This window comes from Pseudopipra pipra, chromosome 2 (genome assembly GCF_036250125.1).
Source record: "Pseudopipra pipra isolate bDixPip1 chromosome 2, bDixPip1.hap1, whole genome shotgun sequence".
Classification (NCBI taxonomy): domain Eukaryota; kingdom Metazoa; phylum Chordata; class Aves; order Passeriformes; family Pipridae; genus Pseudopipra; species Pseudopipra pipra.
In genome coordinates this window covers 64073273-64099445 of record NC_087550.1, presented here as the reverse complement: position 1 = coordinate 64099445, position 26173 = coordinate 64073273, and the positions used below count along the sequence as shown (strand labels likewise).

The 26173-nt window shown below is 43.8% G+C and overlaps 1 protein-coding gene across 1 annotated transcript in view; it reads right to left on the bottom strand.

The window, feature by feature from the left end:
• FOXO1 (forkhead box O1) overlaps positions 1 to 23658 on the bottom strand; it is a 65494-nt gene extending 41836 nt beyond the window's left edge. The window contains exon 1 of the mRNA XM_064645732.1: positions 22784 to 23658. Within this exon, the coding sequence (XP_064501802.1) occupies positions 22784 to 23383 (600 nt within the window). The 5' untranslated portion in view covers positions 23384 to 23658. The remainder of the gene's footprint in view (positions 1 to 22783) is intronic.
• Between the last annotated feature and the right edge of the window lie 2515 nt (positions 23659 to 26173).

Genomic DNA, 26173 nt, shown 5'->3' with positions numbered 1-26173 from the left:
ACCTAATGTGCTTAAATAGCTACATGGGAGGAGTCTTAGCTCATCCACTAATGAAGATCTCTATTCCTTTCCCAGTCATCTTTCAACATTTAGCTATCACAGGGACGTGAATTTCACAGATGCCCCAGTTATCAGTAAATGCAATAAATAGGCTGATACTGAAGGAGAAGAGGACAAGATGATGTCACACACATCACAGGAAAAGGAGCATTTTAGGAGTTGGCTTGGCCAGTCAAACACTTGAATTCTGGTTACTTTTATTCCCAGGCCATATAGTTTGAAGTTATTTACACAAGCATCAAACACAATGGGATAGATACTTTTACAAAAGAATGAAAAGCCAGGGCTTAGCATCCACAAATGCACCCAAGCATTTCTCAGGCTACACACAAATGCAAGAATAAAGCCACTCACCCGATGGCAAAATACAGTTACCTCTAAGGTGCGATAAAGGAGCGGCTCCGCTTCAACACTGCAGGATTGTTTACAAGAAGGGAAATGAAGCTCAACTTCTCCAGCTGAAGCTGCAGAGGAATTCAAGGCAGGCAGAAAGTAATTATTCAGCTGGAGTTTGGCCAGGACAGTGGAGTTAGCACTGCTGTTCTCACAAACTGTGTTGGGGGACTATGCAATGACCACCAGCACCGTCTACTGAGTCATCAGTGCCACTTTCCGCAGAACCCAGGTTCTCCTTGGAAATCTCCCACTTCTGGATTGAGCAAGCCTATCCCTGGTCAGTTTGAGAACAACACTGGACAAGGAGAAAGGGCGAGAAGTATAACTATTAGTGTCACTTTCAAGAGCAGTAAATTTTACATGGATTAAAAGGATGAAATCTTTATATATAGTAAAAAAGATAATTATAATGAAGGCATCTGTCTAGCTGGCACCACCTACAGCAAGACCTGCAAGCAGTAATTGTACAATAACAACGTGGTGTTTAGTGTGAGGTTTAGGACATTCTGCCAGAAAACCTAAAGTATCCAGGTTGTAAAACACTGTAATAAGTAGGTAATCCCCAGCCTGGCGTCCAAGTTACTGCCCTAACCTGTTCCTTATGATTATAAAATGTCTCAGTGTCAGCAGGTTCACTGTGAGTCAGAGCTGAAATAATAAATGGCTTATTCTCCATCCTGATGGAGGAAATACATCACGGCTCATTGTGGCTCACTTACTGAGGCTTTTTTTTTAAACAGGAAAATGTAAAAATAACCAAGTCATTCCGCCTTATTGCACTTATTTTTGATTAACAAAGCCCTTATTACAATCAAATTAGAAAAGAAAAAACAGCATGTTTTCAATAAGGTCTGCAAAAACAATATCTTAGGAAAAAATACAGAAGAAAAAATACTGCACAAACAGCCAAAGAATATGAAATTTGTGACAAATAGCCTCTTTGCCAAAGTGATTCCACCACTTCGCTCCTGTAAACAACAGGTTGCCTGATCTGAGGTAAAGGTCTAGACTCTAACCTTGATGGCACTTTTTCTCCCTAAAAGCTGTCTTTAATCACGTCCTAGCGTTCACAACACGCTCACAACTCAACTCATGCGCTTGCATACTCAGGCCCTCAAACTGTAAACTCCAGAGGAAAACTGCTATCTCTTGCTTCCTGCATTGCTAGCAAGCAAACAGTGCCCTACTTCTCTCAGGTCTGCCCCAACACTACACACAAGCCATACAAAATGTACCCTTGAAAGCTATTAAGAGACCCATGAAACACCAGCACCCCAAAAATACTCATGCTTTACCTAACACAGAAATATATAATAGCAGGAGTATTGTAAGCAAGTTCTGCAATCAGTCCTTAAATCTTTTGTAAACTAAAAGAACAGTAACAAGTAGAAGAAAATAAGCATCATTATTTTATGGACTTAGCCAAAAAGTACAGACAGCTTAAGATGACTATTTCAAGCTCAAATTTGGAGTACATGTATTTTTATACACATACAGAGTGGCCTACATACATAGAACACTTAAAACAACAGAACAGTATAGAAAAACCAGATCAATATAGAAAAATGTATGAGCAAGTTATATATTAAAGTCTTAAACAACATCCATTTTCAAAAAAGAAATAAAAATACCTAAAATAGTAGAAAATACAAATAGACAGTATTTGCACAAATTATAAACGAAAAAATCTGGGGTGAATATCATGAAGACAGCCCTAGCTGTTTCCAGGGAAATATCTGTTTGAAAGGATTGCAAGTACTGTGACTGCATGTTCAAAAGACACAATAATTGACATTAGACATACAAAGAATACAAAATTCTTTGAATTACAATAACATGCACTAAGACTACAAATTTTCTCCAATATTTCATGGTAGGAAAAAAAATCCTGACATCTTTTTGCATTATATGTAGAAAAACAAGTTATAAACCAATAATTTAGACTGGAGTATGAAAACCAAATGTTAATTCCCAGACTACTACTGCTAATAAACTGGTAATCAATAACTACTAAGTTATTTATGACCAATACTGTACCAAAAATGCAGATTAAAGTACGACGTCACTTTTAAAGCACTGTGTCTTGACTGCAAGTTTTTTAAATGTACAGTTTAAATGAATAAATTAACAATTTCCTTCTCTTGCATATCCCTTTCTGCAGCTTCTTATACATGCCTTAGTAACTCAAATTTATCATGACCTTTAAAACCTCAAGATCCTGTGGGTAACAGCGGCCAGGACTCAGAGCTACAGGACAGGCATTTTCATCCTATGCATGTTTGGCCATGCCAGAGTCTGCCTGTGAGACACACTGTAGTGTTGGTTTCCACCCCATGCTGTTTTCTAGCTGAAAACCCTGAATAATTTGAGTTCTGTTCTGGTGCTATCCATCAACCCTAATTCTTGGCAGCTACTTAAAAGGACTAATGGTCTTGCAATGGAGTCATGGGACTTTGACTCATGGTCCCAGACTCAGCTCCTGGTTCCACCACCAGCCCCCACGCTGCTCCAGCCCTCTCCTCTGCCCTGTGCTCCTCCTCAGCTGCACCACCACTACCAGTGAGGATGCCAAACCTCCTCTCCTCTTGGGCCTCTTCCTAGGCTTTAGATGATGTTTTGAAGGTTCTTGATACATTCAAGGTTGCCTTTGCTTGCAGTTGCTCCTCTCAGTTGCCTTTGATAGAAATGCATGTCAAAATATGTGAAAATACTGTTGTGTGAAAGGTTGATACACTAAATCTATGCAAGCACAACAAACCATGTCATAGTTTCCTCCAGATATACCCACATCACACCCCACACCACCATGTCCCCCACAGCTTCCCATGGGCATAACCTCAACCCCACAATCTGCACCCCTCTTCCAACTTCGCTACTTTCACTCCTTTATCTTTAGCAACCCCCAAATACTGCAAGCCTCCAGTGAAAGGCCCCCAAACTCCACAGCATCCTTAAGCCCCTCCTAAACAACACCCCTTGGCGGGGTCCACCATGTCCAGAGTTTGGACTAGCCAGCAAGTTGCTATCCACCAGGAGGAAAACAGGAGATCCCAAGCATGGTTACTTAACTCTTGAACTGAACCTTTCTTTTTTTTTAATTATGTTTTATGACATTCATAATAATGAATATTCCAATGATGAGCACAGAAGCTGGATTCATTACTGCCTTGTGACTCATTAAAGGTTTCTTCTAAACTGAGTAAAGTTTCCATATTTTTTGGGCCACATCTCATATTAGAGCTACACTTGAAAAAAGTGTTACAAATCAAACAACTTCAATGACAACACTACAAAGAAGAACAAAACACTCAGCATTTGGAATGGCAAGAAATTAGGATTTATAAATATCCCCCAGATACATTTAGAATTTTTAATGCCTTTCACACTTTAAACTTCAACCCTTAAATATACAGGAAGAATGTTTCATTTTAAGCTTCTGGACTTTTCTTTTTAATTTATTTCCGTTTTGGCTTGTGATGTGAACAGATCTGTTCAGTGACATTACACAACACTGCTTCTGAAAGCAAAAGTCTGCTCTTTTCTATCCTACACCAGTAAGAGAAAAAAACCTCTTCCTTCTGACCCAAAGAGCACAGAAAAGAATACATGTATCTAAAGACAAGACTTGCAGACAGTTGTCATAGCTTGTATTGAACAACAGAGTCGGAAAAAGCACACAAGTCTTGAATTACAGAAGCTTCTCCTTTAACTCTTTTCATTATTTTAATTTATTAATGGGAATATTTATTTTCTTAAATACCATTCACAACGAGTTATCTTCCTTATTAATTGTTTGTAACACTCATTTAATACTGTATCTTTTTCTTTTATTCTTATCTGCATTTACCATGTTAGTGAAGAATTGATGCTTCCAGGTAAAGATTGCGGTTTTGAACTGATAGGAAATCCTATAAGGTCTTACGGTTGTAGTTTTTCTCCATAACAAACTCTCCATTACGTAGTAGATTACCTACCTTTAAGATATTCCTTTTCTTTGTGACACACATTGTCTTCTCTCTAGAAAGTAAAACTTTCCTAACTAAGCCTCAGCAAGAGAAAGCAGGATTTTACAAAGCAAAAAAACCAGAAAAACACAACTCATGGCACTTACGATTTAACTCACATTTCAAAGAGTTCCCATTTCCTCTCTTGCCTTTTCTTATAAACACCACAACCAAAACACATTTGTTTGCTTTGGTTTTCAAAACCCTTCTACTCCAAAATATGAGAAAATTTCTCTGCAACCCACTGAGCTTACTGGCAAGTTATAGCTTTTGTTCCATATCAAGATCTTTCAGCCTTTACAGACTTTCTAGACAGTACAAAACTTGCAGTTCAGATACACCTTACATCTGTCCTGGGAGTTGGTAAGCCCAAGGCTGATGGATGTCATGACAATCTCTGGCTCAAAGAACATATTTCACCACACAGAACTGGGACACATGGCATACTGCTGTGTATCCCTGGTCTTGCTTTCAAAATGGAAAAGGGTGACGACCTTCTTGGGCTCCATAGGCATGGAAGTTATGCTATTTATTCGAAAAAACCCACACCTGTGCTGTGCGTGAATTGTGTGGTTGTGCTCAGCCTTTAAGAGCCCAGACTTCCCAGTGCTGGCAAGCAGGGAGTTAGGTGTGGGTTAAACCCCATGTATGACCGTCACCTTTCTACCTCCTCGGAAGAGTAGACTGTTGCAACCACAAGTGAAACTCATGATTTCTCTAGTGAGTAGAAGATAGTTGCTTTTTAATCCTTCTTACAGAACCTTCTTCCCAGTCCTTTAGTGGCCACTGTGGTATTAACAAGATGTCCAGAGCTTGGTTGCTAAATCAGTTTGTCAAACTATAGCCTGTACAGAGAGAAACCCAGACGTTTCAATGTCTGCACAACAGGGCAAACTAGGCCAGTCCCCTATAGAGTCAAAATGCAAAGTCCTGAGATACCATCTTAGTCCCATGTACTCAGGACTATACTTAAACTCATGGTGTCTCCTAATTTGAGTCTAAAAGGAACTCTAGGGATGTGCAAAAGGGCTCTCTCCTTTCTTGGCAGTTATTCACTGTGCCTGATGAAGTTTCTCCTTGTGAACATTTAGAACAGGAACCTATTCTTGTTCACTGACTACCAATCTCAAATAGACCAGCCTCCTAAGCTAAAAGCAGACTACGTAACCCTCTTCATATCCACCTATCTTCTTCGTCTTTTACAGTTACCCAAGGGCTTTTCTTGCACGACCAACAGGTACACTTTGAATCACAAAAGTCAACAAATGGATAGGAACCACGAGACATAAATAAAGGCAACTATTAATCCTACAGTTAGGAAGGAACCTGCAGGCAACCTCACCTGTTGTTCAGAAGAGGACTCTGGTGTCCACACCAGCTATTCAGTCAGGGGCAAAGGAGAAACCTCTATTTCCTACTTTAAAGCTTCAGTGCTGCAGAGGAACCTCAGAACCTTATTGGACTCTCGCACAACTGGTTTCCATAGCAGTTACACACATGATCTTTAGGTTGCCAGTACAAAATGAAAAGTCAAATCTTAAACAGTAAGCAAGATCTGTTTTTCTTATTGGTGCAAACTATGTGAACATTAACACAAGATTTACATGGAAGGGGAAAACAGGTGTTAATGGGGAGAGAAAATATTCAGTACAGATGTGTTTTGCTACTCTATTTCTATTCCTCATGTAATAAAATCCACTGTAAGTGGCACTTAAGCAGATCAGCAGCACTAGCAATGAACTTGGTCAGAAGTTTCTGACAATAAAAGCATATTCTAGCTTCTGGCGTTTTTTCCTTAAATTTGGAAGGAAGTTTAACATTTCAGTGTAACTCAGTCCATGTTACAGACATTTCTATGAAAAGGCACATGTCCTACAGCAAAGCTCATTTAACAGTCACTTCCCGGCAACAAACTTAAAGCCTTTGTTGGCAGTTTCAATTTCTGCTCTACATGATTCATTTATCCCTGGGATAGGCCTGAGCAAGGGATTCTCCCAGCAAAAGACAGACTAATCAAATTATTTCAACTCAGTAAGGTATTCACTTTATGCCATCCAGCCCTGATGGCAAAATTACTTGTAATAGCAGATCTCCCAACGTTAGAGGAAAAAAAATTATCTTCACAGGCTAAACACTGGCTTAATCAGAGCCAAGAGGCAAAGCTCCTACAGTCAGAAAGATGTAAATGTTACCTCTTTCTCATTCTCATTCCCAATCTTTTACGCTGCTGGAAAGTGGCTTATATGCATATACACAAAGGTCTTTTCCAACCTAAACAATTCCATGTTTCTATGACATGCACCCTCATTTCAGACATGCACTAGACAGAACACAAAATTACCCCACATGCAAGGCAGCATTGCTACATTGCATTCCAGTAGCTGGCATGGAGAGGACAGACTTTTATAAGATGCTGAAAGGTCCCAGCACAGTGGCCAGGACTGAGCAAAAAACCTGAAAAGGCTTGAAGCTTTCCACTCCTCTTTCTGAGCAAATGGGCCATCCACGTGTATCCAAACATACGTACTACAGAAGAGCAAAATTCTCCTTTCCATTTTCCTTGGCCTCCAGGAGGGAAGGGAGGTAGAACTCAAGTTGGTCACCCCAAAATTTTATAGAGGACAGCACAGTAAGGTCTCTCATGCCCATGTCCCCTGCCTTGTGTGCTGCCATTAGGCAGGGACACCAGCCACTGGGCCATCACAGGGATGCTGACTCAAGAGCCAGCTCACGAAAACAAAGCACCGCCCTGGGCCACAGCTGCGAGTTCAGATGGTGTGTTACTAAACCCTGTTGTTCAGGAGAACAACTGGAACAGTTTGGAAACTTCTACCTCAGAAGAAATCTCCACAGCCACAGCACTGCCTTGGCTACCAGGTAGGTTAATGCAAAAGGCCTGAAGACCCTGGTGTAGTTGTATTTCATATTTCCATCATTTGTTGCTACTTTTATACATCATGCCTCGCTAAAGGCACCTAACCTGGTGATTTTTTGTGTCAATTATCTCTTACCTCTGTCTCACCCTAAAAGATAATCTGAAAATTAAGAGGTTTAATGTACTTTCCCTTTAGCCTGGTTACTGAAGGACAAGCTGCAGCATTAGTTCATCTGCTGAGCACCTGCACAGCACGGCATGGCGGCTGGCTAGCAATGAAAAGCAAAGGAAAAACCAGCTCTTGCCCCAGGAGTAGACAGGAAACAGGGGTAAAAGATCAAGCAATGGTGCCAATAACTATGGTGGGTTATTCTCTTCCTCCGCTCCCACCAACCCCTCTAAGCACCAACAGCTTTCATCTGTCTCCCTGAGGAGAGCCATTCAGGCCTCCACCTCCCCTGGTGCCCCTTCTCTACATCTGCCAACAATGTTCTTGCTCTCATCATCTTTGAAAATGGAAGTATTTCTTCTCAGCTATACAGTTTTTGATGTTGACAGCTTTTATTTCACACATGAAGAACCTCCTGCATGCCCGAAATCTTGCCAGCCTCTTCCCATGGTTCCCTTAGCCCTAAGAAAAGGCACTGCCTCCTATAAGAGCATCATGACGCCACCATCACCACTATTTCCTATGTTCTCAAATCCAATGCAGAAGGCAGTCACATGCTCCTGTTTATACATCCCATAATACAAGGCCGCTATTTATCAATAAATGCCTTGAGGTGCAGAGCAAAGCTCAAGCTAATAAAAATCTGCTGGGATAATCTGCTAGTGTTTCACATCAGCAACAGCAGTGGACAGGGAAAACTGAAGGGAAATTGTGGATGTAGCAGAGAGTGTCCAAAAAGTAAAGAGCAAAAGAAAGGGCTGCTGCAGGTATTTGAAGAGTTGGGGAACGCTATAGCAGGGGCACCGATTATTAGTGGGACTAATCAGTTGCCAAATCCTCCGACTATAATTGGTATAACTATAAAAAAGATTATTACAAAAGCATGAGCGGTAATGATCATGTTGTAGATTTGGTCACCTCCTAAGAGAGTTCCTGGTTGTCCGAGTTCTGCTCGAATGAGAAGGCTGAGGGTGGTACCAATCATGCCAGCTGGAGGAAAAGGCAGCAGAAGTAGAGGCCCAACTTTTTTTTCCCTTTTTTTTTTTAAACTCAAATCCAAGGCATTAAAGAATGACTTAAAAAATACACAGGCAAACAGATATACGCTATATTTTGCTCAGTAAATAACTAACCATTGGAACCCATGGCTGCAGGATAACTGCTGGAAAAATGACTTGCAGTGATTAAAAAAGGATTAAATGGGTTTTATAAGCAACAGTATCTGTTGTTAAACATGCTAAAATAAAATTACAAGAGTTAATAATCCGTTTGCTTCAGGGCATAAACTAATCCTCATCTAAGGGTAGCAGAGATCTGCTTGTATGTCAGCTCGATATCTGGTGCAACAACTCCCTTCCACAGGCAAGCAATCCTTGCTTTTAATTCCTGGCATTTAAAAATTGTCTTTCTTGCCTCAAAAAGAGAGCACGCTATTGCTCAGGCCTTCAACTGACCTCACATGATTAAGTGGCGTTTACTAGATACACTATTTCCTTGAGGGGCAGGGGTGAAATGCATGAAAAGGGAGGAAAACAGTTTAATTGCTCCACATTTCAATATTCTGCTCTCAGTTGCTTTAAATACAGTTGTCAGGGCACTAAAACCAAGCACAAGAGCTAAAATTATTGTAAAAAGCTTAAAAACATGAACAAAGCATTAGTACTTTCTATCAGTACTTTTCAGTGCAAACAGTTCATCAGCCAAATCATTTTGTGAGAAAATTAGATGTTTGAGACAGGCAGCAAGGGAAGATTTTTAATGTCTTAGAACAGAAGAATTTACTCTGCCTGGTAATAATTAAAGCATTATCTAACATCATAGCTTGGTTCTCAAAGATGGAATAGGGTTGACGTACAAAGTCCTTGAGATTATGATTCCAGCCCTCTCCAAACCCAAATCTAAATTCATGAACCTTACTAACAGATTGGCTAGTCTCCCAGATAATTGCTTCTGGACAAAACACAAGATGGGACATGACGTGCCCAATGCTCCAGTGTGGTTATGAATTTTTGGTTTCAAACACCAGTTTGCACTTTCCCACAGGTAGGATGGCTGCATGCTGGGGACACTCCTCCCCTAGCTCAGGACAGCTCCTAGTAAAACAAGTCTTGAACATCAGCCCCACCGAACTCATTCCACAACTGACCTTTCCCTCTACACTGTCAGGCTACACCCACCAGTTTTATCTCTCTGCAAATGTTTTATTATCATCTTTGATTGTTAGGGGGGTTGCAAATTATAGCTGGCTCGGTTTGATAACCTAAAAGATCAACATTTGAACTGTGATTTCAAAAAAGGACTTTGCAATTAATCACTTCAAGTCACTAGCAAGTCAGATCAAGCATGTCCAGTGTGCTTCTGAAAAGTTTGGCACTGATCACCCAAGAGAGCCCCATGTTAAACTGATAACTAATGCAAGAAATATAAAATGCCGGGGGGGAACTAAAGACAAACAAACAAACAAAAACCAAACCAAACAAACAAACAAAAAACCAACCAAACAAACAAAAAATCTCTGAAACTTAAATTAGTTTTACTAAGAATGCAAACATACCATTTCATACCACTGTATGTATATATTCCCTCTCCTCCCCTACTGCTGAAGCAGCAAAGCATGCATGGCAGATGGCATGATTCATCTGAAAATTACTCTAGCAGCACTCTATTAGCCTCTAAGGAGTAAACTAGGATAAAAATATTCTGAATGTTAACTGAAAGTAGGCAGTTGTCATGAGGAGTCATCAGGTCAGTCTTCTTGCTTAGTTTGCAGAATTTTCCTTTCAATCAGCAATAAGCACTACACATGAAGATAACATCACTTATTTGTTCTACCTATCAGGAGTTAATACAGAAGCAAGAGAAGCAACTGCAGGACAAAAAGGTTTGTTTTCCCACACATAAGTAAAAATGTACCAGCCACAGTCAGGCCAAGAGCCACAGAACATAATGCTAACCATGGCCCCAGCCATTTCTGGGGTGAGATGGGATAGATTCGGTTTCTAGAGACTGCACATCTTAGCTAGGGGAGCAACTTTCCACATGCCCAGTAGCTGAATGCAAATCTGCTCAGTTGAAAACATGGAAGGGACCTCGGGAAGTCTATCCCTGCCCAAAGACATCAACAATTATGCCCACCACCCCATATGACACACAGAGTAACTTACCACGAAGTGACAAAAGGCCTGCATCACATTCAGTGTCAAGGCAGTCTTACCAAGCAGCCTGCCTTAAAAATTCAGTTAGAGCACTATAGTATCAGTCCCCCTGCTTCACTCAAAAGACAGGAGTCAGCCATACGGCATGTCTTCTCCCAGAGGAATTAAAAACCATAGGAAGTAAGGAATTGGGTTTCCAGATGCAAGGAATACTGAGCATTCACTCACTGACCTGTTGGACTAGCACAGGTTGCCTCCAACTGAAACAATATCACCCATTTGAAAAAGAGAAAGAAAAAACACACTTAGGTGGTTCAGATTATGCTGACAATAAAAAACTCATTACAGTGCAGGATACTGCCCCAGGACTGACCACTGTAATTGCCTGGACTCTGGGCCCCAAGCTAAAAATCTCCTTCCCATATAAACAGGTCAAAAGAACTGATTTATTTTTCTGCTCCATCAACAATAATCCTCAGTCAACAGAAGCTGAGTATTTGGTGGGTTTTAATATGCAGGTTAACCAACCAGGGGGTGAAGCCAGTAACAGTTGCCCTCATCTTTGGAGAGAAGGTGGTGAAACTGTGCTTAACGTCATCTCTTCAAAAAGGTGTTTTCTACATATGTATACGCTACCACGTCAGCCTTGTTGCATAACCAAGTTGTGCAATCATTGCAAATTCATTTACATCTTCATTTTTGTTCCAGAGCTCCAGAAAGGGGAAGGAGGGATCTCTGTCAAGGGATGGTGTGGACTTTGTAGAAGTCCTTGGCCACAGGAGGATAGTCTGAAGAGGGGTCAGAGGCAGTGGGAGGGCACCGGGACACCTTCACTAATGCCTCTACTGCTCACCCAGAGCAGATGTTTGGAACAGAGTTTTAGTTAGAAACCTCAAAGCAAAGAATGACTTCATAGCATCAGGGGATGACTAGCGTTGGCTTGGGCTGCAAGCAGAGAAGATTATGGTTTCTCCTTTTAATGCTTATTACTATGTCATTGCCACAGAATTGTAAAGAAGAAAATGGCAAGAGTGCAGTATCAAGTTTTCATAGACTGAACAAACTGGATTATTCAAGAGTGACTCAAGTTTCCTAACGAGCACAGAAAAGTCGGCATTAAGATAGTATCTCTTGATTTTCCCAAAATCAATTGCAACAGGCTGCACTTTTAAATTCTGCTTTAAACTCCTATCCTTGTTTGTATTTCAAGAAGGTATTTACTGGATTTACTGCATTTGTACATAAGGAGGAGACAACACATCAAAAGTACCAAAGACCAGACCCTAGATCAGCACTAAAACTCCATCAGCTAGAATATATACTCACACAATGTTGAGTTTACCTTGTAGTAAAGGTAAACCCTCAGCCATAAAGATCTGACACAGTTTTACTTGGAGGCTGTGTATATTCATCAAGGAAAAAGGAGAAATAAGGCAAAAAAATTAATCCCCCAACTTGACCCAAAAGTGAAAGCTCCTGGTTCAACCCTATCCATCCAACTCAGAGGTTTACAGACATCGTGCCACCTGCATTTAAAATGCTGAACTGCCTTCCAGCTCTGCCTTAATTTCCAACTGAATGATGGCAGGGACAAGATACTATAACAGTTGTGAGAAAGTAAAGCTGCTCTGAGTTAAGCATGCAGTCACACTCTGAGTTTTCCCATCTAACAAAAAAAAGTATACTTTTTTGGTATTGCTTCCTTCACTACAGATTTCTCAATATTAATCAAGATCTAAATATATCTAGCTAGATAAAAATATATAGTGCGTTTTTATTTATGTCTAAATTATATAACACAATTTGATCAGATCACATATGAGGTTGCATCCTCATCCTGAATTTCAAATACCTTCTGGTTTGAGCTGCAGACCTGTCTGCCGAGCAGAGCTCAGCTCAAAGAGTCCGGGCTGAAGCAGGACAAGCGTAGCAGTGTCAACAGGCAAACAGCAACTGCAAATACCTTAGGAGCCTCACCTGGCTCTGGCAACTGAACCTTCCTAAAGGTCACTACAAAGTTCATTCAAAAAAAAATAACAGTAATAATAATGAATCTAAAAAAACCTAGTAGTAATAATGAATCTAATCAATAAACATTTACCTGGGAACAACATTTCATAGAATCACGGAATCATAGAATGGTTTGGGTTGGAAGAGACCTTAAAGACCATCAAGCTCCAACTCCACTACCACAGGCAGGGACATCTTCCACTACACTGGGCTGCTCAAAGTCCCATCCAACCTGGCCTTGAACACTGCCAGTGATGGGTCATCCACAACTTCTCTGGGCAACCTGTGCCAGTTTCTCATCACCATCTCAGTAAAGAATTTCTTCCTAATATCTAATATAAACCTACTCTCTTCCAGTTTAAATCTTTCACTTTAGCACAGGCATTGGTTTCCTCACCTGAACCTCCAGAGACATTGAAAGACATTACTGAGGAATAAAGCCAGCAGCACAGTATCCTCCAGAGAGGCCAAGGGATATACCTTAACTGATTTAAGTAGTGAGGTATCTATTTAGTGAATCACTACAAACTTCTCCGGTAACTGCAAAGAGGAAATGCGATTCCTTTCCTTGACCTCCTCTTCACACCTGAGCAGCAAGCAGAAAAGTACTCACAAATGCACCTGGAAGACAGAAGCATTTCAGCAGGACTCTGCTGGCAGGCTTGGCTCCTGCACGAGGCAGCTGCCAGGTCACAACTCACTGAAATCTGCACAGCAGCACCCTGCCAGCATCGAGGCAAAACCCAGGCTCTAGGCTTTCCCAAAAAGCCTCCTGCTCACACCTCCCCACACCTCCCAGTGCTCGCACATGAGAGGGCGGCTGCTGGGGCAGTTGGAAGCAGCCCTCAGCCCCACAGTCCTTAGATGCTGGAGCTTCATAGGGCAGTCCTGCAGGGGAAGGGTGTGAAGCGACAAGGAAAGAAGAGAGGGACTAACCAAACAGTTACAAGTTACACCTGCTTAATTACGCTTTTCCAGGCATAGACAACAACAGCAGGTATAATTCCTCTTCCCTCAGAGCACCACCAGGATGCCTTCAGAGAGCCAGGTTTTCTGGAAGAAGGGACTTGGGGGGTGGCAAATAATTATATTTAATTTGAAGGTTCACATTTGAAGAGAATATTTTTGGAAAGAGAAATCAACACATTAACAGTGAGCAGGAGCACAGAGCACATAATCCTTTCACATCATGACAGGAGAGAACTGCGGAGGCCTGCTATGAAGCATGTCTGACTAACAGTATCTTCATTTTTTGAATATCAAATTAGGAGTTTCTATATATTGCAAAGCATTGCTATAAGATATAATTTAGTTGGCAAACATTAAAGATCTCTTAGTCTGTAAGTATGCTTTTGGCAATCAAAATTCAAATCTGAATATATATCCAAGATATGTATGGCACTGGTACCTTTTTTATTTTTTAATTCTAACAATTACAATCAAATTAGCAGATTAGTTCAAATCAGTTTTAAGCATATACAAGCTACAAGCAAATGAGCCTACACCACCGTCACAACAGTATATTTTTGGATTATTAGTATCCTTACTCCTGTTAGCAGCTCCAAATACATTTAACACATATTAAAGGGCAGTAAAAATCTAAGAAGGCTACAGATGCCAGAACTTAGCACCAACTTGAAACTCACATATGCCAAAAAAACATTTCCAATTGCACTAATTCCCACTGTGGGAACCGAAAGGCAGATTCATATAACACAATGGGCAACAAATCCATTCCTTTAATTTCAGTCGCCAAATTTTAATTAATTTCCATCCAGGCAAACATTTCTGCTGATCTTGCAGGATGTAAGCTCATTTGCACAATAAATGCGGTCTAACAAGTCACCACATTTATAGCAAGTTGCTTCAGTCTTATCTAACTGCATAGTTTGAAAAGTCAGTGATGGGTAAGTGAAACCCCACCCACGTCACAGTTTCTGGAGTTAAGCACAAGAAAACTGAAGAAGTTGCTACCTTCCCATTGCTAGTGAGACCGCCAACAGTATATTGAAAATTAGAGTCCATATTCTGAATTATGTGTATACTCCTTATTCAGGAAGGGAAAAAAACATGCACTTTGATTTTCTCCTACAAAATTAATGTCCATATTCCAATGCCCCAGAGCTCCCTTTTCAATAAATCAATCAAAATCAAAAACCCTCTGCTGTATAAACTTAAATAGGTCAGCATATAAGCAAAATGGCCACAAGTTCTGCCTGTGTCAGGAGGCACATATCACTACAGCGCTAAAGCAGACACCACCAGAGGTGGATCTGCCAGCAGAATGGGTAAGTGGGGCAGCTCAGGACACAGCCTGTACATAGCAGCTGCTGCCCATCCACACGTGGCCAGCTCCAACACGGAAACTTACGGCCAGGTCCAGGCAACCAGGAGTGGTGTAGGGCCCTCCCTGACACAGTACTTTTGCTCACTTGCTACCCTCCTCCTCTGCAGCATCAACAGTGGAACAAGAGAGCAGTGCCAATAGTGCACGGCTACCAAGCTGCAGGTCAGCCTCACCAGCAAGCGGCTGCTCTCTGCATCTCCTGTCCTTATGAACCTTCAACTTTGCCCAAAACTACAGTTTCCATGGAGAGCACAAAGCCTGCTCACACATATCACTCCATATATACACACCATTCATTTCATTACAAAAGGTTTTAATTTCCTGATTTCCATGCATGATGAACATTTCATTCTGGTAGTAGCTAAATTACAGGAGGGGTGTCTCTAACATTTTCAGAGGGAGACACCAACATGCAAGAAACGCAGAGCAGCCCACTTCAACATTTCACATCCTGGCACAGAAGCATGGAGGCCTGGCACTAAGCAGCCTCTAAACAATAATTATTTAAAAAAAAATTGAGATGCTAATTAAATAAGAAAACATATATTACAAAGCACAGCTAGAAGATGTAATTTAGTCAGCAAATACTACGGGTTAAAGGCATCTCTGCTTGCAAGCACTTTTTTGGTAATCAGTCCAAATTTAAATCTGAATATGTACTATTTCAGAGACCATATCCCCAGTACGTTCTCTCAAGTACGCATGTGCCAGGCCTCAGAACCTACACCTCTTAGACCTCTGTAACAACAGCCTTGACAAAATTAAAAAGGAGCCCCTCATGCTCACACCAACACAAGCCTAGATTGCACACACCAGTAAAGTACTTGGAGAAACATAGGCTATTTAGAAATGCAATCACAGCCATCCCTGGCATGCTGTCTTGAAGCAGCAACAGGACTGAATGCAATTCCAGCTGCATGGATTCCTAGCATTCCCAAAAACTAGATTTCTAAGATTAGAACAAGAGAAGACTTGTACCTTTAAGTTTAATTAACTCTAGAATAAGATGTCTTTTGAAACAGAACTATAACATCATTGATACTATGCAGTGATGCAAGATGCCTGTAACAAAAGTAAGTTGTCTAAGCAAACCTAGTGTTGCCCTCCGCTAGTCCAGCGATTCCTAATCTCTGTCTGACACGGCAGCTGTCAGAGTCCCAGGAGGTTTTAAGTGACTACATTTTTAAAGCTAGAGCCACTTCTGGTCCCAGGTACCACAAACCAAAGCATTGCTAAACCTTTACCATTCGTTACAGAAGCGCTTCAAAACTTAACACATTTGCCTCCTTAGATATCACTTTAAGCAATCTAGTAAAGACCAGTATCCACTACTGAAATCTAGAACAAGCATGAGGCCTAATGAACTTCTTAGAAGATAATCATCAACCCAGTAAAAGCAGCTGACTTAGTTCTTTTTATTCCTCCACCTTCTACGTTAAGAATGAAGACCTACCAAGAAACCTCATGATACAGCTGCTGCACTGCTCACTTAAGACATCTGCATATTACAAACTACACAACAGGAATAAAGCATCTTTGTTGGATGAACACAAGTGATTAATGTTTACTAAGTATATTTAGAAATAATAGTTAAATGTGAATAGCACGTGTCCTCATAGATCAATTCAATTCATGCTGAAGCTCTCTACAGAACAGCAGAGATGCTGTTCTTCTAAATGTGAGTCTTCCCAGTGCACTTTATTTCTGAAGTACAACCTGTCATCATGAAGAGCAGTGTTTCCCCAATATTTAAAACCCATTTTGGCAACCAGACTTACAAATAAAATGCTAAAAAATTCATTAAAATATTAGTATGCACTACCATATGCTTAACTATGACTAGCTGCAGCCAGCATTCATGAATTTGAAGTTCCTTCCTCACAGGAGTTGACAATAAAGTAAATATATCCATCTTCTACATATTTCTGAAAGAGGAAAACAGTAAACTATTTATCAGGTTATCTTCACTATGTCTTACTTTATTATTCATTACTCAAGGTTATAAAATCATTTCCATTAGGAATCCTTGTTTCATATATGAACCTTCTCCCAAAACAGAAGGGGCTGAGGGTTGAATCTCTGTAGCCACAGCCTTACATATTTCACAAACCTGTGGGTGCAAAACGTATCTGCATTTTTACTCCTAAAGCCAAGCATTCATTTTACAATATATTCACCAGTTGAGTAAACAGAGATGAACATATTTAGATAGCATTATGCTCTGAAACTGAAAAAAGCCTGAGTAGACATCTCAAGACTACATAATTTCAGCAGCCTTATTAAAAAACCCAAAATATTGCCTATTTTATTGTTGATCATTGTATTAAAAAAAAAATAAACAAAAAACAAACCACCTCACATACCTCACCTAAACGTTTTGTATCTTGTACCACACCGCTTCCCCTTTCCATCCCAGGCAACAAAAGCCCCAGTTCCTGAAACTACCAACTTCACCAATAACTTGTAAAACCATGTAAGTGAAGCAAAAATAATGTTAATAAGGAAACAGCTGACTGTGCCACAAAGAATACATGGCAAAGAGAGCAGTTACCCCATTTTTGTATTGAAGTTCTTTAAAGTCAGGCACTTCAAGAAAATTTAGTTAATTATGTCAGTATACGAAGCCACTCGCATGTTTTGTTTTGTTTTGGTGTTTAGTCTTACTTATAATCTTACAAGTAAATGAACAGATATCACAGCAAATAGAAAATGGGCAAAGAAAATTAAAAGACAATTAACACATAATTCAAGGCCCTGATGGGAAGCTCAAAACCACTGATGAATGCTGGGGCACATTGGACTAGATGGCAAAGCCACTGGCAGTGGGCATATCTTGAGCATCCCACCTGCTGAGAGGTGGCTCAGTCTGTCCTGGCCTCGGCCTGCCTGCAGGACAGGGCCAGGGAAGCCCACCCCCTGCCCCAAAAACAGGGCAGCATCATACAGGTTTGAGGCCAGAACAGACTTTTTCCTTCAAACAAGAGCTGAGGTCAAAAGGACAAACGTAACAGAAGAAACAAAATTTAAGTTTAAAAGGAACAAACAGTTTGTTTCGATAAACGTTGTGATATAGCTTCGCCATGAGTTACTCGGGCACAAGCAAGGAGATCACCTTGCACCTGCAAAGACTAAGTTGAACTTTCATATCTGAAACTAAGCAAAGTGCAAGCTGGTGACTCACAGACAACGTAGGCTGCTACAAGAGACATTTCGTTGGCAGTAAGCAGGTATGCAGGACACGAAATAGTTTTCTCCCAACAGGGTCGGCAGAGGTTGGAACTGGCGTGGCCATTTCTCTGAGCATGCCCCAGCTGAGGCCAGGTGTCATGGCAGAGCAAACTCAACTACAGCTTCCAGCTGTCGAGGCTATTACTAGTGCCACATGTAAAAAGGTATGACTGTAATAGCATTTACCTTGACAGAATCCATAAACAGAAAACCAAACATACACACTTGTATCTGCATATGCATGTGTGTGTGCTGCATGTATGTATAATACGATGCATGGTGCTGGGGGGGGGCACAAATCACCTAGGGAAACATCTAAAGGGACAGAGGTAAATGACTACAGGTATGCAACCAGTACTGAGGGAATACACAGCAATTAAATGCAAACTTCAATTCAGTTGAGCACAATTCAATTGTGTTATTTCCACCTAAAAAAAAAAAAGCATAATAAAAACCTCACAAAGATGATAGTTAAGGTCCCTTCTAATCCAAACTACTCTATGACTCTGTGATTCTATATAGTCACTTTAAATAAATCATACAAATTTTCACAATTTAAATTGTTCATTATCTAAATTCAAAACCTTCAAACAGCTTCATCGAAGATTATTCTTGATTTCTCAGCCTTTCTAACATTTTTTACTACACGTGGCTTTCAAATCAAATACACCGCAACCCAAAATTCATTTTGCATAGAGACCAATCCACTACAGAATAGAGTGCTGACCACCAAGTACTCCTATGGTAAGGCCATGTCCCATGCCTGTTTTGTCCTCAGGCTTTGAAGCTTACATACACTCATCCTTCTGCAGCTAGATATCTATTCTCATTCCTTCAGTAATGGCAACAAATGCATTTAGGTGATCAAGTTTCCTTGGGACTAGAAGTCAAGGAGGTATACATGCTCATGTGACCTTAGCACCTGCCACTGTGAAAAATCAACAACACATTCACCAACAGATGAGTGACATCAAAACTCCATGTTTTCTGTTTAAGAAAGTTACAGGTTTTTATTTGAACCCATTTTCAAAAGCAGGTTAAAAGGATGAGACCATTCAAGGAAGCTTAACTGTGACAACACCTTTACAATAAATCTCCACACCTGCCATAAAGCAAAGACATCATGAAATATGCACATCACAGAGATGTCTTATATATGATGATTAGCCAAAAAGTTATCAGATTTAGAAGAGTTATCTACAGCTGCATTGAAGTTCTTCTCTCTTGTGTCTTAAGCCCTGTGTCTCCCACTATCACAGGAAAGGAAAAATGTTGCTTTCACTTGACTACTACTAGGAGAAAAGTTTCATTCTTCTGTGCAACTTTCACAACAATTTCTTTGTTATCTCTGAAACACATCTTGTTCTTGGCTTCTGCTTTCTCTGAGCAACACCAGTCACTATCGGCACTCATTCACAACCAACAACGAAGCAGGTCTGGCAGAGCACATCTCAAGTGCTTCATTCAAGGCAGCTACACCATGGAAGTTCATGGGGACTTTGCTCCCTTAGAGTTCATAAAGCAGAGTTTGTGACAAGAACGTCTGGAATAAACTACTTTGTATGTATAAATGAGAACAATTTTACCTACTTAAATAAGCTACTAATAATTTTATGTTAATACCTTTAGCTTATACTCTTATTTTAAAAGTCATTTTTTAATGTTTTTATTTGGAATAAATTGGATGCTATTTCAAGCTCCTAACAGATAATGTTGACACTTTTGAACTTCTTTATTCAGTAAAAAATGAAAAAGTAGCTCAACATCAGGTATTAAATCAGGACAGTACATACTCACAAGCATTTAGCCCTCATCTTCTAGATGAAAGAAACACAGCCTTGCCACTATGCAGAAAGTGTACATTCTTTTTTAAGTTCTTGTGTGTTCCATATATTTTTTGTATAATTAGAAAGGTGCCTTATTGCACTAATAAATATGCAAACCCCAACAAGACCAAGTATCTCGAAGTTTTACTTCAGGGGAAAAAACATACCGCCTCTTTCTCAGACTGCGTCACACCAGTGCACAGTGTACTCCCAGCCCTAAGTCAGTGCCAGGCTCTAACGCGAACCCGCGCTCCCTCTGTCAGCAGAAAAGTCGGTTGCTAATCTGTGCTCATCTGCCGAGCGATGTTCCTCCTCTGCGGGGCCCTCCGCTGACTCAGGCTTTGCTCCCAGCCCTACGCCTGCACCTACACCAGGTCCCCAGACCACGAGCAAACCAACAGCTCCCAAACTGCAAAAAATAAAAATAGTCGTTTCTCAAGATGAGCCGTGGAGAAGCGGTGATAAACAAGGCAAACGGGCTGCACGCCTCAACCAGATCGGTTATGGCATTGACACCCAGTGGCAGCTGGTAACTAAACCTGAAAGTGTGTTTCAGAAATGCCACGCTTACTTAGCTTAAGTGGTAAAATCTGCAAGTATGTAACTTTCAGGGCAGCCTGGCAGTGATGCAGCCAAAGGAAGGGATGAGAGCAACATGAATCCGATGCATAAAACAGTGACTGTTTAATTATAGAAGGAGAGTACATTTGTATTTACCTGCCAGCAGTGGCAGGGTACGTACTGCACTGTACCAGAGGGTACTACAGCCAAAAAACATACCAGTAACAGCTCTCCCTGTCATAGCAGAGGTATGTGAGCATAGGAAGAGCTCTATCAGAGGGAGGTGTGCAAGACTTCTTCCTTTCTGAAGCACCACAGGACGAGCAGCAATAAAAATAGGAAGAGCCTAACAAATTATACAGCTATCAGTGTTTCTTGTTTGCTCACTTGAATTTGGGAGTTCTTTTATTTTGGTTTGTTTGGCTTTTAGTTCTCTTCTACTCCTTCTGAAAAAGCACTTAAGGAGACTAAAACACCACTGGAAAAAAACCCCAGCATTTTCAAGTGACAAGTTACCTTATTTAAAAGTTGTCAGCTATCAATCACTTCACTCCTATTAAAGTTTTTCATGACAGATGTCTTCAGACAATTATCCTTAAAATTTTTTTAGTCAAACACATCGATAGAAACTAACAAACGACTTTTACGAGCCTTAAAAGCCTTCAGCTAAAATGAGTTACAGATCAATCTGCATTGCCTTAGCACGATGTTGCTTACCTCTAAAAAAAACCCCAGGAATTTACAAAAATCGGATGTAAGAGACATTCCTAGCGATACAACTAAAAACACATAAATACAGGATTTGAGTTGACGCTTTCTTTTTTTTAAAAAAGGCAAATAATACAAATACTTCAAAGCGAAGCAAAGAGTTCGGCTGGCCCTAACTGGAACTAAGGAACACAGCGGAACGCGCCGATGCCGTGCTGGGTGCGTGCACCTCACGCATTTACTGCCATCATTTAATCCCTCGCAGGGCGGAGGAGGCTCTGCCTGTACGCAGACGGCAAAAACTCGCTCTGACACTCTCATGCAACAGTGTCACGAAACCCGGCATGCTTCTGCCGCACATAGGGGCATGGGTGGGTGACACGTTCTCGACAGAGGCCTCGGAGGAAGAGGATTCGTTCACAGCAGCGTTAAGACTTTATCACCCATTGGGAATACAAAGCTGGAGGGTACCACGGGCCTGGCACTGCCACACAGCCTCACTGGAAGCTTCGCCTGGCTCGCCCTCCAACCGTATGGGGGGCAGCCGGTGCCCACGGGGCCACTAGGGATCTGGCAAACGGGTCCCCCGGGAGCCGGGGGTGGCAGCGCCGCAGCCGGCCCCACCGCCTGGCTCTGGGCAGCACCGCCCGCTCGGCTCCGGCCGGCGCGGGACTGAGCACAAATCCCGGCCGCCAACAGGTTGCTCCCACTGGTCTGCTGCGACGGCAGGAACTGCGCTGCGGGAGGGAGGGAGAAGCTCCGTCTCACCACGTAACACGAGAAAGACGCACCCCCACAATCCAAGTTTAACAAAGCCATCACGACAAATATTGCGGCTTACTCATTAAACACACGGTATTTCTGCAACCCTTGTCCTGCCTCCGCTCTTTCCCCATCCCTGTTTGCCTCTGTCCCGCTCCGCCGCCCGACGGCAAACCCCTGCCGCGCCGGCACGGACTGGGGCCGGGCAGCCCCAGGGGCCGCGGCGGTGCTCCCACGGCCACCCCCAGCACACGGGTGTTGAACCCCGGCCCTGCCGGCCGCCCCAGGGGAGCAGGAGGCGGCGGCGCTCCCGCCGGGTTTGCCCGGGGACTGCGCCGTGACACCGCGTGAACTTTTGCTTTCGGCGGGGCAGGGCTGGCGGGGGGAGGAGGGCGGAGAGCGGGGGGGCGGCTCCGGCCCCTCCAGCGCCCCACCGGCGGGAGGGCTAGGACGCTTTTTTTCCTCTAGGAGTTTTCCCTCTGAAAAGGTGGAAAAAGAAGTAAAAATTTAAGGTTAAAAGCAAAGCGTGGAGCCGGACCACTGCAGGCTGCGCGGCGGGCAGCTTGCAGCCGGGCAGAGCGGCTCGCCCGGCCGCCTGCAGCGCTGCGGCTCCTGCCTGCGCGGCAGCGGAGCCTCCCGGGACCCCCCTCCGACGGGGCGTCCTCCACCACCCGCCTCTCACCTTCCAGCCGGCCGAGCTGTTGCTGTCGCCTTTATCCTTGAAGTAGGGGACGCTCTTGACCATCCACTCGTAGATCTGGGAGAGGGTGAGCCGCTTCTCGGGGGAGCTCTCGATGGCCTTGGTGATGAGGTCCGCGTAGGACAGGTTGCCCCAGGCGTTGCGACGCGACGAGCTGCTCTTGCGGGGCTGCCCGGCCACGGGGCCCGGTGACAGACCGGCCACGGGCGGCGGCACCGGCGGCACCGGCGGCGGTCCCGGCGGGTGGAGGCGGCAGCCGGCCTCGGGCGCCGGGAAGTCCCCGCAGCGGCAGGCGGCCGCCTCCGGGGGGGCAGTGGCGGGGGGCAGCGACGCGAAGTCCTCGCTCTCCTCTAGCAGGCTGAGGTTGCTGATGAAGTCGGCGCTCAGCGCTCCAGAGGCGGCAGCCCCGGCCGCGGCCCCGGCCGCCCCCTCGGGCTGCCCGCCGCACGACGGCGCCGGGCTGGAAGTGGCCGAGCTGGGCGGGTTGAACTCCGGCCGCGGCAGAGGCCAGGTGCAGGAGCGGGGCCGCGGCAGCGGCTCGAAGTCGGGGTCGATGTCCACCAGCTGCGGTGCTTCGGCCATGGCGGGGCCGGGGCGGGAGCGCGGCAGCGGGGTGGCTGGGGCTCAGCGTCGCCGCCCCATGCAGGCTCCGGGCGTGGATCGGCGCGGCCCCGACGGCGCGGCCGCCAACTCTCCTGGCCCCGCCGCCCTAAACCTCCGGCCTGACCTCCTGGCCCTGCCGCTCTAAGCGCTGCCCCTGCCCGGTTCCCGGATCCCTGCCCTCCGCGGCAACTGCAAACAGAAGCGACCCGGCCGCCCGGCGCACACCGACTGGAGCGACCGCCCCGCGCGGGCCCGCCTCCAGCCTTCCTCCTCCTCCTCCTCCTCCTCCTCCTTCTCCCGGCGGGGAGGGACGGCCCGCGCCGCGCCAATGGCAGCGCCGCACCGCCCGCCCGCCTCCCGCCGCGGGGCCGGTTTGGCAGGAGGGTGTCGGTGCCCCCGTGCTGTGTCTGGGTGGTTTTTGTTTTCCGGCGGCGGGGGGGGGTGAGAAGCGGCGGGCGGCGGTGCCCCCCGCGGCCGGGGCTGCCCGAAGGCAGTAACTGCCTGCACGGCGAACCGCGGGGGATTGCCACGGAAAATGCACCCGCGAGTGTTTCTACCTCAGCCGCTGCCGGCGGGGTCCTGCCGCCCGCATCGACGGGCCCGGTGCCTGACGCCTCCGGGGATCAGCGGGGGCCGGGGAGCATCCCTCGGATGCAGCGGGGCGGCTGGAGCAGTGCGCGGAAGCGGGGAGGGGATGTTCCCACAAGCATCCCGGCAGCGCTGGCTCCGAGCGGAGCGCTCCTACTCCCCGTCCGCCCGCCCGCCCGCCCCGCGGGGGCCCTGGCAGCCCCCGCGCACGGGACCGGGGGCTGAGACAGCTGCCCTGGCTCCCTCCTTCGCTCCCTCCCTCCTTCCCAGGCGGGCTCCTCGCCAGAAAGTGTCTGCGCCTCAAGAAGTGATAAACCTCCCCTTCGTCTGAGCGTGTTTTCATACCGTGAGTTGGTGTTTTATTCCATGCGCAGCCGCGGGAGCGCGGGATAATTTCATTTTAAGTCAACTATTAAACATATTTTATATTTTTCCCGGCAAACCCCAAGGGCACACAATTTATTAAAGCTTATATTCCTCCCTTTCAAAAAGGCAGAAGTCACCTCTACCTCCCCAGCTCATCGACATACAAAGATATATAGAGAAATATATATAGATAGATACATACATACATACGTTCGAGGCAACTCAGAGGTGTTACTCTGTTTAAACTTAAAAAGAAGACATTTGCTTGAGCTAGGGAAATGATCCCGGGGATGAGGCACGACTCAACACCTTGTTCGAATTGGCAAACCCTACTTTTCAGAAAATCTGTTTTGTTCTCAATAGGAGGAGTGCTTTTAAAAAAACATATTTCAGACATGGTTTAGTAAGTGACAAAATTCACAACCAGCCACGGCATTTGATGTTGCTTGTCAAAGAACCACCGGAGCTGGGTAACTGTCAAAGCTGAGCCAGAAAACCTGTTACTCTTCTTCCCTCCTCTATGCATCAAGGCAGAGAGTGTTAATGTTATTTAAATGCAGTTCATTGTTCATATAAAAATATTTTCTGAAAATGAGTAACAATAATGAAGGGGAGAGAGTACAAGACTGGATTTAGGCCCACAGCACGTAATTTAGTGGCAGATCATACATCTAGATACACACGCTGTCTATTATGAAAACACTCTTTAAGACATACACAATGACACCCAACTATATAGTTTGTGCAAAATATGCATGAGTGCATATTAACTGCTCACATTTTAAAGCACTGTTTTTGTCATGTTTATTTTACCAAATGCCAAAGGTGATTATACCTTATTATAGGTTGGCTGCTTGTCAGATTTCAGAGTTGCTTTGCCTCTAAGTCACTTCTATGTTTTGTAAATCCTTTAAAGGATTCAACCCACAAGTTTATATTGTTTAGCCCACAGATTTTAGAAAACACCTAAACACCTTTTTTTTTCCAGGTTTTTTTTCAGTTAAAAAAAAAAAAAGCAAGCAAAATAGTCACAGTTCAAGCTAATAACTTGCATGCCATGTTCAACTTGGAACAGCTTTATGTGGCAGTGTTACACAACTCGGCTGCAGTAGTTGCCCTGCAATAGGGGAGAGCACCCTGCCTAGGAGAAGCAGAGGTTATATAATGGTGAGAAGCAGCCAGGGACGTGCAGCGAATGGATGTGTTTAAATGGGAGCCAAAACAAAAGAAGTGCTCAAGAACACAGAGCACTTTTTCTTTCCTGGGTTCCTGAAAAAAAGAGATCTAAGAGCCAGACTGGCACCCATCCTGCTAAAGGAAATGGATTTATTACCCAGGCTTTCTTCTAAGGACTTTTTTTAATCTTGTAGTCCTTGCTCTTTCACTTTGTCAAAAGCAGAGATGTTATTCCCTGAACTCAATTAGTATACATAGATGTTGAAAAAAAAACCTTTCATTTTTCAGATGCCAACTGTGAAAACTGGGAAGAAAGCTACTGCTGGGGGATTTTTAGGAAGCCCTGGTGTGTCCCTGGTTCAGCCCAACTCATTCTGCAGGACAGTGGTTATACTCGCCCTTTCTTGGCCCTACATGACATTGCTGTTGCTCACCTCACCTTCTTGGTGGGGCTCTGCCACATTTGTGCCTGATATCACTGATATTCTTGCAGCTCAAAAGTTAGCAGTGTATACAGTGAGTACAGACAGCAGTTTGCAGTGAAGGGCGAAGGGCATGGAAGTAGAGAGGGTAAAACCAGAATCTTCCAAATGCTGCATTTGCTCAGCAAGTGGGTCCCCATGACTCACAACACAACAG